Consider the following 13,153-nt stretch of genomic DNA (forward strand, 5'->3'; position numbering starts at 1 on the left):
GGGGCCTATCCCCTGCCCCGTGGAGGTGGGGGGGCCCAACCGCCAAGGGCAATGCTGCCGGGAGCACAGCCCAGGCACGTGGGCATTGGTCGTGGGGAGGAAGGCCTCCAGGTTGACTGGGTCAACCCAGGCCCAGGCTAAGGCAGTGCCCTGCCCTGGCCCCTTTGCGCCCCCTGAAGATGTGCCCCGCGCCCCACCCCGCCTCCACAGATGACCTCAGCGAGGACCGTGGAGGCAGCGAGGCCCGCTCGGAGGCCCGAGGCCGGGGCGAGCCCCTGGTGAAGCGGGAGCGCAGCGACCCCAACCACCCGCTGCAGGGCGTCTAGCTGGGCCGCAATGCCCCGGCTCCAGGTCCCAGAGCACCGCCGCGGTAGTGCCTCCTGGACGAAGTGACCTTTACTCTGAGTGCCGGGGCCCCTGGGCCAGGGCGCCCTTAAAGGACACGCTCTCCCTCAAGAGGAAAACCGTTGTGACCGCGACCGAAGCTCAGATGGGGCACCCAGACCCCTTTTCCTTCTTCTGAATGTTCCTTCCCCCACTGCAAACATCCCCCTCCAGAGCTGGAAGGGGCCGTGCTGAGCGAGTCGCTACCTCCACTTTGGGCATCTCCCCCTGCCAGCTCGTTCCGATTTGCACCCTGATTTGAAAAAACTCCAGCGGGTCCCGGGGAGGAAGGGATGTCCCGCAGCCGTCGGGCAGCGCCAAGCGGGCCGTGTCCCCGCAGCCCCCCTCAGGCCCTGTGGTGGGGAGAGGCCATCTCGGTCCTCGCCCCGTGGCCTCCTGCCCTGCCGGCCGCCAGGCACCCCGTCTCTAGACCCCGAAGGGATCAGAAGCAGCCGCCAGTTGCGTCCCCGGACGGCGCGCGTCCCACGGCCCCACGTGGCTCAAAGAACACGTCACGGAAGCAGGCCCGCTCGTGGTGGGGGCGGGGCCTTTCAAAATCAAAGCCAGAAGCTTGATGAGCAACCAGAAGGACTGTGAATCTGTCCAGGTTCACAGCCAACGTCAAGTTCAACTGTGAGGTCTGGAATGAGTTTGTTCCAAGGGGGCCGGGAGGTCAGGGTCTCCGCCGCGCCGTCACAGGGCAGCCATCCTGCCAAGTCTGTGCACGAGCAGCCATGCCTGAGCCCCACTCCACAGAACCTTCCAGAACGTCTGCCTTTGAAGTAGCGATCCCAGAGCACTGGGACCCCAGCAGGTCCCATCTTGAACTGCTCAGGGTCCAAACTCTTCTCTGGGGACAAACGAATCCCAAGGGCTGTCCCAGCCCTGACCTCGAAACTCTCCAGATCTGTGTCCCTCGTAACGTGTTGCACCAGTAAGCCCTGTGCCACAGCTCCGCTCCCGAAGCAGCTGCAAAGAAGAAAGACAAACCTCTGGTCCAAGAAGCATCGACTTCTCAAATGCAATAATTCCTCCTTTTGGAAATATGTTCATACAAATAGTTTTGTGCTCTAATTGTTATTAGAACATTCCTTATGAATGTGTATATCGCAGTATATTCAGTCCCCCATGTTGTTTTCTCATTCATGCAGAAGGTACTAATGTAAACTCACGAGGCCTTTAAAAACCCTACTTCTCGACAAGCAGGAGCGCTGTGCATCCCTGGCGCCCGCAGGTGCCCGGGGAGAGCAGCAGGGAAGGATGAGAAATCTCATTTTAAGAAACCAAAAGCCCGTCATGATCACAACGTGCGTGTGGTCTTAAAGTTGCAGACTCAGATGAACTCAGACAGAAGGAATGTCTTTAAAGCTGCATCTCCTTTCCTGGGAGACGTTCAAGCTCACGGCTCCCGGATTGTGACGCCTGCCTTTTCTTCCACATTTCTGCCTTACGCTCTGTCTAGTCCTTTGCCGGATTCCGCGAGGAGGAATATAAATGACGGTAAAGACACCAGCCTTCCGAGCCCGTTCTCGTTTCCCGTTGCAATAAACACACTGAACGTGCCCGTTGTGGGTCGCAGTCCACGCTCCAGCCTTTGCCCCGCCGCCCACTCCAGTGGCCTTGGAGGACGAAGCCCTCCCTCCCACACTCCCCTGGCCCTGGCACAGCCAGCCTGGCCAGACCTGGGCCACACGAGCCCAGGAAGGGAGGGCAGCAGTGCTCTCCTCCGGCGCTCTGGGGAATGTTCCAGAAGGAGCATTTAGCAAGGCCAGAGAGGGCAAGAAAACAACTCTCAGCCCAGGATGGGCGAGACTGTAAACAGACTAAACTGGTTCAGAGACGCAGAATAAATCCACGCTCCGGCCGCTGACACGGCCCACTGGTTGTTTACGGGGTTAATCTGGTAAAGCGGTGGGGCCCGAACTTCAGAACCCCCTAAGAATCAGGGCGTGAGCTTCTTCCGAAATCGCCAGTTCCTGGGCGCCATCCCCAGAGAGCCTGGCTTGTGGGCTGAAGGTGCGGGCCGGGCATCCGTACTGTTGTGACCACCCACTCTGGGGGACCGTGACACAGGGCCTTATAGGACTTTGAAGAAACCCTGCAGAGGAGAGCGATGCACTCAGGAAGGGCCCACAGGGGGGAGGATGTTCCAGAAACGTGGACGCAGTTCCCCGTTAGTCGCCCATAAAAGCTGCTTCTCAGGGGCCAGGCTGGTGCCCCGTGTGCCGCCGGAGATGCTCAGCCTTGGCCCCAGCCCGGGCCCCTCTGTCCCGGGTGGAGGCCCTGGGGACCCCAGGTGACACTAAAATCATCCATCGCTATCCCAGGCTGGGAACTCCAGGGCCTGCGCTTGGCTTAAGGCTCTGCTGCCACCATCCTGAAATTCTTAAGAGTTTTCCACCAAAGGGCCCCTGCTTTAATTTTGCACTGGGCCCCACAAATACTGTGGCCAATCCTGGGGAGGAGCTCTCAGACCCAAGCATGCAGCCTCCCGTCAGCCGGGTGGCCAGGTCCTGACTCCAGGCCGACTCCTCTGCCAGGCTCTCAGAACCCAGCGGAACCCAGACTCGTCCCTACCCTCCCGTGGTTCACGATTTCAGCCCGAGGCCCCCTGAGCAGCACCAGCTCTTGCGGGGAGCAGGAGCCGCCCCTGAATCTTCCCCCTTGGAGATCCCGGCCCGGGGCCAGGCGGCAGGGTCCCTGGGAGGGGAGAGCACCTTAGGGCCTGGGTGGCTGGCGAGGCTCTTGAGCACAGGAGATGCCCACGTGATTCCTGCCCCAGGAGCTGGAGAGGAGCCGAGGAGGGGAGGCTGCCGAAGGCCCGTGGGTCCCTAGCCCATTGGGTAGGGCTCCGGGGCACAGGCACAGCAAAAGGGGGACCCAGTCCTACCAAGAGCCTCCAGGAGGTCCTGACCAATCACAGTGGCTTCTTGTCATTGTGGTCCATTCTTCTCTTCTTTTTGACAGTCTTCCAAGGTAGGTGTTAACCCCGCCCACCATTGTGCACATGGGGAAAATGAGGCTGCTGGCTGGAATGCAAGCAGGATGGCTGGAGCCCCGGCAGCCATCTTGGACCTCAAGGTGAACATCATAAAATAAGGATGGCAAAGCAATGAGACAGAAGGTACCTGGGTTCCTGGTGATCATTATAACACTAATGGCCCTGAGTCAGAGTGCAATAAGCCACAGTTTGGGAGGGTTGCAGGGGGACCCATAGGCGTTCTAGCCTCCAAGAACTCTCTGGTAGCAAGAACTCTGAAGTGAGATGCGAGGTGTGCATGCGCGCGCGCGCGCACGCGCACGCGCGCGCACACGCACACGCACACACACACACACACACACACACACACACACACACACACACACACACACACACACACACCAGCTGCAGGAATGCTAAGTAAGAAGGGAGAGATTCTCCCTGGCTGGGAGTCTCACCCCCACCCCAGTTTTCTTCCCACTTCTCTGGCTGCCCCCCCACCCCCTGCACCTGGGTCCTGCTCCTTCCACACCCTCCATGACCTCATCCACGTGCTGCTGACTTGCTCCACAGCTGCCTGCCCACCGTGGCTCAGAGGTTCGTGGGTGCCTTGCCCTCCAAAGGGCAAGACAGGAGCTCAGCATCTGACGATCCAGACCTCCTGCCTGTATCCCCATCCCACTGCCTGAGCCAGAAACCCAGGGCCACCTGCATGCCCTCCGTCCCTCCTACCTCCTCCAGACTGCCCCTAACATGGCCACTGGTTCCTTCCTCCTGGCCACTCCCTGAGACCTCCCTGCCTGGAGATGCAGCAGGGCAGCCGGGCTTGGACAATAGCTGTGCCCTCAGGTAAATTACTTAGATCAGTTTCCCCATCTGGGAAAAAGGGGTAATAAAAACACCTACCTCACAGTGTTGTTGTGAGATTTAAATAAGTTGATTTATAGAAAGTACTGGCGTAAGCATTCAACAATTGTTTCTCAACCTTGGTACCTTTGGTATTTGGGGTTGGCTAAGTCTCTGGGTTAGAGGAGGGACCTTTCTGGACACTGGGGGGGCGTTGAGCAGCACCCCTGGCCCACTAGCACCCCACCCCCACTAGCACCCCACCCCCAGTGGCGAAGACCATAAATATCTCCAGATACTGATTGCCAAGTGTCCCCTGCCCCCAGGTGAGAACCACCGGGTAATCGCATTCTCATTATTATCAGTTCTCTGCATCTTTCACACCTTGGCAACCATGTCACTTGTCTTTTCCTCCCGTGACCCACTTGCTGCTTTGATTTTTTTTTTTTTTAAGATAGCATGATCCTTTTTAAAAAATATTTATTTATTTGGCGGCACCAGGTCTCAGTTACGGCATGCGGGATCTTTAGTTGCAGTGTGCAGGACCGAACCCAGGTCCCCTGCATTGAGAGTGCGGAGTCTTAACCACTGGACCACCAGGGAAGTCCCTGCTCTGACTTTCTGCTCCTGGAACTCACCCCAGTGTCTCATTTCAGGCTCTTTCACCTTCATTGCTCTTCCCACCTAAACTCCACTCCACACACACACCCCTTCCTCTTTAGCATTCATCTTAACTGACACCTCCTCCAGGAAGCCTTCCTGGAAGATCCCCAGCTAGATTAGGATGGATCCCTTCTACCCCGTATTTCCTGCACTACTTTATTATGATTGTTGGCAAATCTCTTTCCCATGAGCTCTGAGGGTGAGTTGCTCTGATCTGGCTTGCTCAATACTGTATTTCCCACATCTTGCACAGATAAAATCAAATTCATTCAGGAGGCCACCACCACCATTTTTTGATATAATCGAAGCTGGGCTATAGAAAGACTTATTCTGGTGCGTGGATCACACACGAAGAAAATGGAAGCAAGGGGGTCACTAGGTACTTGTGAAGATGGTACAGGCCGGGTGGGGGGTCAGAGTGTCGCAGCGCAGATGAAGGCGGGGGAGCAGAGGCAAGAGGGCTGCTAGAGCAGCAGGCCAAGCGGCTATGAAATCAAGTCGGTGGATTTGACCCGTTTTTCTTTGTAATGGACCAGGAGAGAAATAGAAAAGATCAGGAGTGTCAGTGTAATTAGCAAAGATAACTATGGCTTTGTAACATCTCAGTATATGTTATACGATGTGTGTGGACATACACATACGGGATTGGGCTGCATGTAAAGTGTACTGAACATACGTACGTATTGAAAGCCACAGTCCTAGAGACTAGTCCTCACCTACGCTGAGGTCATGGACCCCTTTGAGGATCCTCTGTGATGGACGCCTGTGGGGTCTTGCTACCGAGCATCTACCTGTTCTACCTTCTTTGGACATAACACTCCAATTCCTTCTGGGCAGTGACCCTTCTTCCCACCGTTTGAAACACCATCTGTAAGTGGGCGCTTGCACACACTGAAGGAGGCTGCTCCTGGCCGAGGGAACGGAGGGGACGGGCTTGACATGTGAGGTGGCCCGGGGTGAGCTGGGAAGGAGACAGGGCTTCCTAGATCTTGGCGAGGCCTGGGGGTTGCATCCCGGGAGTGACGGCCCATGACCTCAAAATGGACGTCAAACTCCCCTCTGTCAACTCTCTTCTGTACAGCTGTCCACTGGACCCCTCCACCTAAAGGCTCTCGCTCAATGAATAACTGACCAGAGCATAAAGTGGCTAGAGTCGGGGAAAGCAGGAGGGGGCAGGGATTAATAACGTACCCTGCCATGCTGGACGCATCTGACCCCCTCCTCCTCAGAATCTGAATTGTGAGCTGAATATAAGACCGAAAGCAGTTGAAGTTTGAGCATTCTCGGGAGGTGACCCACCGGTTCCCAAGACCCACTGGAGCTGCCCAGTTTCTTCTCTTCTCTCTCTGATCTTAGGAACATGCTCATCACTTGCCAGCAAACTTTCCACTTGCTTACATTTGACAGAGGTGTTTTGGGGAGTTTGCAAGCAGTCTCCAAACCGATACACCCTCAGTACCCATGAGTCTTGCAGGCAGTTGCAGAAGGGATTCTCAGCACCCCCCCCCCAAAGCCCTCCCAGGATAAAAAGCCCCTGTTTTAGACATGCCTAATGCTGGGAGTGTAATCAGAGCAGCCAGCAACTACCTGACCTGTTTCCCAGAAGATGACAGGCCTCAGCTGGGGCAGAGCCTTTGCGTTTCTGCAAGTTTATTTACTTAGAAGGAACTAAACTGCTTTTCATCCTAGAGCCCAGTTTTCATTTCATTCCCAATCCTCTGCTGCCCCCCTGTGGTCACTGTGTGACACAGCCTCTTCCTTTTCACCCCGGGGAAACCAGCCAGCTCGGGATTTTGCCTAGAATGGAGGCTGTTTTGTTTACTAAAATTGCAATCATGCATGGAAAGACCACAAGCAATGGAGTGCAAGAGCTAGCTGCCTCTTTTCTCCATCTGCCTCTCCTCCTCTTCCTCAACTATTCCCTATTTATTTGTCTCCCCACAAGATAGTCAATAACTACAAAGGGAAAAGTATCAGTGGTAAGCTGGCCGACACCGGTGATCTGAGTTGTAAATGGTACAAATTGACATCAGGTGCCTCCTGATAGGTTCGTCCATGTTATTTACACCAAAAATTCAACACCTGAATTTAATCAGGAGGAAACGGTCAACAGACCCAAAATGAAAGGGTATTCTTCAAAATAGCTGGGCAGCACACCTCACCAGTGTCATGGGGAAGGAAAAATAAGACAGAGGAATTAATCCAGACTAAAGGAAACTGAGGAGTAATGACATCTAAATGCAACAAGGAATCCTGGACTGGATCCTGGAACAGGAACAAAACACTGGCAGTCAGCAGGTGAGACCTGAATAGGTTTTTATGCTAGTGAATCGTACTGCATCAGTGTGAATTTCCTGGTTTTGGTCATCGTGCTGTTTACGTAAGATGTTAACATTTGGAGAAGCTGGGTGAAGGCTGTATGGAATTTCTTGGTGCTGTTTTTGCAACTTCTTTGTAAATTTGAATTTTTTTTCTTTTTCTTTTTTTTTTTAGGGTTAGGGTAAGTCTGAATTTATTTTAAATTGAAGGTTAAATCTTTTTAATTACAAAGAGTACAATCAGCATTTCCTCCTAGCTCCATACCACATTTAGCTGCTGCAGAATATGGGAGTGAGAGAAGCTAGTGCACCCAGCTCGAGTCAAGGGTTCCCCTCTTGGCCTCAGCGTCAGCTGCAATGGACACCTTGCTGTCAAGAACTTGACCCTGTGGACTGCGGGGCGGGGTGGGGGGGGGAGGCGCGGAGGTGGTGTTGGGGGGCGCTGCCGAGCAGAGGAGGCCAGGAACTGTAGCTGATTAATATCTGGGTCCTCACCCTCTGCGTGGGGCTGGGCACAGAGCAGATACTTCACGGGGCCAGGTCCCTGCCCACGATGGGAAGATGAGAACAGAATTACAGCTGTGAAAGCCCTTTTTCCTGGGCTTGGCTGTAGAGAAGGAAGTTCCCAGTTCTCAGAGCTCAGCCTGGGCTCGGTGGGTTGGGGGTTCCTCAGACTTCTCTCCTGATGAGCCGAGAAGGAAGCAGGCAGCAGAGAGGTCAGATGGTCAAGGGAAACCATCTGGATCCCTCCATTTCCCACTTCCGACCCTTGTCTTGGGAAAAACCTCAAACTCCTCCGAGAACTCTATGGCCTACAAGGCCCTGCATGGCCCCTCGCTCACTCTGCCCTGGCCACACTGAGCTCCTCGCTGTTCTCCAGCTCAGCAAGCTGGTTCCTGCCTCAGGACCTTTGCACTCACTGTTCTGTCTAGAGTGCTTCTCCTGCAGGTCTTCTACTAGAATGTCATGTAGAACAGTGTGTCAGGCACAGTAGGTGTGGTGGATATATACTGCTGTGTAACAAATATTCCTAAACTTAGTGGCTTGGCTCATAACAGCAACTATCATTTATCTTTCATGGGGGGTGAGAAACAGGAAGGGCCAGGCTGGGCAGGTCTCTCTCAGGGCTTTGCCTTTCAGTGTCTGTTTCAGCTTCCTTATAGAATGGCAGCCTCAGGGCGGGTGGACAGCTTCCATGACGGCTGAAGGCTTTTAGGGCAACTGTTCCAGCAAAGCAGGCAGAAGTTGTATCCTCTGTCCCTGTCATGACCCAGCCTCGTAAGTCACATGCTATCATTTCCACAGACTCTACTGATGGACCAGTAACCAGCCACTCCCATTCAAGGGAAACAGAGCCCTCACCTCTTTTTAATTGAAGTATAGTTGATAAACAATGTTGTTAATTTCTGCCGTACAGCAAAGTGATTCAATTATATACATATATATATACATACATTCATTTTCATATTCTTTTCCATTGTGGTTTATCACAGGATACTAAATATAGTTCCCAGTAGGACCTTGTTGTTTATCCATCCTATACTTAATAGTTTGCATCTGCTAATCCCAAACTCCCAATCCATCCCTCCCCCGCCTCCCCTCCCCTTTGGCAACCAGAAGTCTGTTCTCTTATGTCTGTGAGTCTGTTTCTGCTTCGTAGATAAGTTCATTTGTGTCATGTTTTAGATTCCACATACAAGTGATATCAGGTGGCATTTGAGACCTCACCTCTTGATGGGAAGAGGGTCAAAGAATTTGGGGCCGTTTTAAAACCACCACAGTAGGTAATCAACAAATATTTGTTTAATAAGTAAATGTTGAGGACTTCCCTGGTGGCACAGTGGTCAAGAATCCGCCTGCCAATGCGGGGGACACGGGTTCAATCCCTGGTCTGGGAAGATTCCACTAAGCCCGCACACCGCAACTACTGAAGCCCGCGCACTCTAGGGCCCGCGTGCCGCAACTACTGAGCCCATGCGCTGCAACAAGAGAAGCCACCACAATGAGAAGCCCGCACACAGCAACGAAGACCCAGCGCAGCCAAACAAAAACAAAAACAAAAACGTTGACTAAATTAATGTGTAAGAGGACACCAGATAAAGAAAGCAAAGGAACTAAGGGCCACGATGTTGGCAGCCTCGGCACTGGGAGAAGAATTGTGAAACCAAGGGAAATTGAGTCGCCTCGTCAGGCTGATGGGTTTAGCATCTCTCCACGTCCCTTAAAAAACCACAACTGGATTATATTTAGCAAGCGGTGACATGTTGCTGGGAGTTTCCCAAAGTGTGGGATGGATGTGGTATATGAAATGACTTTCGGAGACATGCAGACAGGGCATTAAATGACAAGGAATCTCGTGGATTAGAGTTACCCCATTTTCAATTCTCTCACTCCTCATCGCGTTTTCAGTTGAGTGATAATGTGCCTTTAATATGCCTCCAATACTTTGCTAATCTCTATTTACATGAAAAAAACAAAAAAAAGCAGGCTTGGGGCACAGCACCTTGGCAGGCAATAGTTATCTACCCAGAATTTAAAAACATTGTTTTGTTTTCATGTTTATCTCCTATTCGTGATAAACAGTTATCTCCTATTCGTGGCTTAGTGGTTTTATACTTGAAATGGTGATCTACAGTACCTATTTAATGTAAACTTAAACTAATAACACTTACTCAAGAGAAGTTATAGATAACGAAATGTACTGAATAGAGTGATACCAATAAGCTAGAAATGAGCAAACCTAAGTCTACACGCTGCAGGTGACCAACAGTGACATTCTAGCTATTCCTTAAGAATTTCTAGGACTTCCCTGGTGGCGCAGTGGTTGGGAATCCCCCTGACAATGCAGGGGACACAGGTTCGAGCCCTGGTTGGGGAAGAGCCCACATGCCACAGAGCGACTAAGCCCGAGCGTCAACAACTACTGAGCCTGTGCTCCAGAGCCCGCGAGCCACAAGTTTAAAAAAAAAAAAAAAGAATTTCTAACCAAGCTCTGTGGCCTGTGCCTTCAGCCCGGAGGCAAAATCCAGGATAGCGAAATCAGGTGCCTATTGGGTATCTTGCTAAAATGCAGATTCTGATTCAGGTCTGGGTTGGGGCCTGGGAGTCTGTATTTTCAACAGATTTCCAGGTGATGCTGATGCTGTTTTGGGGGCTGCAGCAAGAAAGCAGCAGGCTCTAGAAGAAGAAAAAATCTAGTGTGCTACTGCACACCTCTGCTCAACTCTGGCTAGTGACATTCACATTGGTAGCTTGAAATCAGCCATCGTTGAAGTATACTTATACCAAGAAAACCAGCACTACCAGCCAGGGTCCAATTGATTATTTTATTGTCTTCAAGACTTAAAGTGATGGGAAAACAGTAAAATTTACAATAAACTATACACACACAGGCACACATATAAACACAGACAGAAACACACGTTCTCCCCCCAGAGAAGCAGCTGTTGTTAAACATTCACCACACCCCATTGGTTGTACAGAAATGTATAGAACAACCATGTAAATACACGTGTCCTAGATTAGAGGTTGGCAAACTTCTATAAAGCCGCAAAGAGTAAATATTTTAAGTTTGTTGGCCCGACAGTCCGTTAAAAGGGCTCAGCTCTGCTTCTGCAGGTCAGAAGCAGCCATAGACATTATGTCAATAACTAAGTATGGCTGTTTTCAAATACATCTACATTTATGGACACTGAAATTTAAATTCCATACAATTTTCACATGTCATGAGCAATTCTTCTTCTTTTGGTTTTCTCCCAATAATTAAAAATGTGGCCCACAGGCTATAGGACCTCCTCCTCCAGATCATACTGGAGCAGGAGTGAAGCTGGGACTCAAACAGGAAAAAAAGGGACACAAAGTCCCAAGCAGAGGGATCAGCCAGTGCAAAGATCCTGAGGCTGGAAGGGGTTTGGTGAGCTCCAAGGACACAGAAAGACCCATATGGCTGAACTGCAACGAGCAAGGGGAAGCATGGCAGCAAAAAACAGGGGGGCTTTGTAAGCCTGAACAAGAAGTTTCGAATTTATTCCAAGTTCAGTAGAAAGCCCTTTGGAAGCACTGAGAAAAGATGTGCCCTTGATCTAATTCACATTTTTGAAAGATTCCTCTGTGTGCTGCTTATTTCATAAGAATGAAAGGAAAGAGAGCATTGAGAGAAAGATGCTATCGGGTTTTCCAGGAGAGAGATGAGAATGGTCTGGCCTGGAGTAGGGAGAGAGAGCCCTGCTAGGGAGAACGGGCGGATCTGGGCTCTATTTAGGAGATGAGGCAGAGCCCGCGGGAAGTTGCGTAGCAGGTGAGTCGCGAATGAGCCCAGGGCGTCCAATATTCTCCCCTCAGTCCTGGGGGGTGGGGGGAGGGAGCGGTCATCAGCCCAGGTGATCGGTGAAGACACTCGGTGAGGCTCGGTGCCAGGCGCTGTTCAGTACGGGGCCTCAGGGGCCAGTCGTCCTGGAGCTCCCATTCTGATGGCTCTGTGAGGTCAAGTCCCGGATCAACACCTGTGTCCCGCCCCGCCATGAACCTTCCCTTTGGCCAGTGATCCTCAACCTCTGACTTCTACTCCCCCCAACCATCCCCCACCTCTCCACGTGGCCTCAGAAAGTTTGCCTAAAGTACTGGTCCCTTAGAAGGGGAAACTGAGGCCTGGGGTGACACAAGGCGCCCCACGACCCCTTACAGGCCTCCCTCCGGGCCTCGGGACTGCGCACGTGGAAAGCCCCGACCCCCGCCCCGACCCAGGGATCTACCTAGGAGAAGGCGTCGGTCGCGGCGCCCTCCACGGTTCAAGCTCTCACCGAGGGTGCGAGGCCGAAAAACAAGCGGAAAGCAGCAGCATGAAGACCCACTCCGGGCGCGCAGCCGCAGGGAACGCAGATTCCCACATTACTCGCGGCGCGCGCGAGGCCCACTACGCGTGCGCCCTGCCCTGCCCACGCCCCCTCGGTCGGCGGGAAAAGGAGGCGGGGGTGGTTAATGCGCAGGCGCGTGCTCCGAGCTTGGCCCGGCTCGGACCCGGATCCCGAGAGCTTCACCGCGCTGGGCTCCGCGCGCAGCCGCTAACTGCCCGCTTTGCTCGGAGTCGACTTGGCAACTGCGCACGCGCGGGAGTTTCTGGCCGAAGGCAGACGAGCCCGGGCCGGCGCGGGGCCTTGTGGGAGGGCTTAAGGAAGTAAAATGGCGGACCTGGCGAACGAAGGTAGGGGAGGCGCCGTTGGGGGCCAGCCGGCGGCTAGGGAACGGGCGGCGGGAGGCCTGGGGGCCACAGGCCCGAGTGCTGAGCACCCCGGGGTACGGGGGGCCTGTCTGCTCCGGGAGAGCGGCCCAGTGGGTCCCTCAGCCGTCCCCCATTGCGTCCCCTCAGGCCGGGCTCACCGGCCCGGCCCATCACTCCCGGTAGCCCCGGCCCTGCCACCGTCTGGCCAGACGGCTCTGGAGACGGCGGGGGCCGCGGCCCTGAGGCCCTTTCGCCTCGCAGGCCAGGCCGGGGGCCGAAGGGGGCGGGAGCGCGGCCTCAACGCCTCGGCCTTGGATGTAAATGGATCTCCGGGCCTGGTCGCGGGCCCAGCGCGCCACGCTCCCTCCCCGCCCCCTCGTTCTCGGGGACCCCGGCTTTCCCCCTTCCCCTGCCTGGCTGCCGAGCCGGCCCACCCCCCGGTCTGTGGGCTTCTCATCCTCCGCGGGCCTGCCCCACGCCGAGGATGGAGAACGTCTTGTTTGTTTTCACCCCCACCCCCAATTCAGCCCCCCAGTTCCCGCCAGTTCCCTCGGGTCCTTCCTGGCGACCCGAGAGTCGCGCCTCGTCTTCGCTCATTTAGGTCCAGCCGCAGGGTGTGAGCCACTGAAAGCCCTGGCGGCTTTTCGGCCCTTTCTGTTGGTTGCACTTCCAGAGGGAGAGACAGAGACTGTGCGATCCCCTCCTGTGCGGAGCGCTTACATCCTGGCTGAGCGATTTTGACAA

The 13,153-nt window shown here is 53.9% G+C and overlaps 2 protein-coding genes and 1 long non-coding RNA gene across 10 annotated transcripts in view; 2 read left to right on the plus strand and 1 right to left on the minus strand.

The window, feature by feature from the left end:
• Window positions 1-2,443, plus strand: part of RFX2 (regulatory factor X2) — a 99,471-nt gene extending 97,028 nt beyond the window's left edge. For both annotated transcript variants that reach the window (XM_082651214.1, XM_082651215.1), the window contains one exon: window positions 211-2,443. In XM_082651214.1, the coding sequence (XP_082507340.1) occupies window positions 211-326 (116 nt within the window). In that variant the 3' untranslated portion in view covers window positions 327-2,443. The remainder of the gene's footprint in view (window positions 1-210) is intronic.
• An 8,055-nt stretch (window positions 2,444-10,498) lies between these two features.
• Window positions 10,499-12,266, minus strand: LOC309819761. The gene is made up of 2 exons (XR_014296471.1): window positions 11,943-12,266; window positions 10,499-11,666 (listed from the first exon to the last, which is right to left on the minus strand). It is a non-coding gene; the product is annotated as an uncharacterized lncRNA (long non-coding RNA).
• A 22-nt stretch (window positions 12,267-12,288) lies between these two features.
• Window positions 12,289-13,153, plus strand: part of RANBP3 (RAN binding protein 3) — a 52,847-nt gene continuing 51,982 nt past the window's right edge. The window contains exon 1 of one of the 7 annotated variants that reach the window (XM_082650208.1): window positions 12,289-12,391. In XM_082650208.1, the coding sequence (XP_082506334.1) occupies window positions 12,370-12,391 (22 nt within the window). In that variant the 5' untranslated portion in view covers window positions 12,289-12,369. The remainder of the gene's footprint in view (window positions 12,392-13,153) is intronic. The other 6 variants (XM_082650206.1, XM_082650209.1, XM_082650207.1 and 3 more) reach the window with 6 other exon arrangements.

Source organism: Grampus griseus (genome assembly GCF_964374135.1).
Source record: "Grampus griseus genome assembly, chromosome: 3".
NCBI classification, from domain to species: domain Eukaryota; kingdom Metazoa; phylum Chordata; class Mammalia; order Artiodactyla; family Delphinidae; genus Grampus; species Grampus griseus.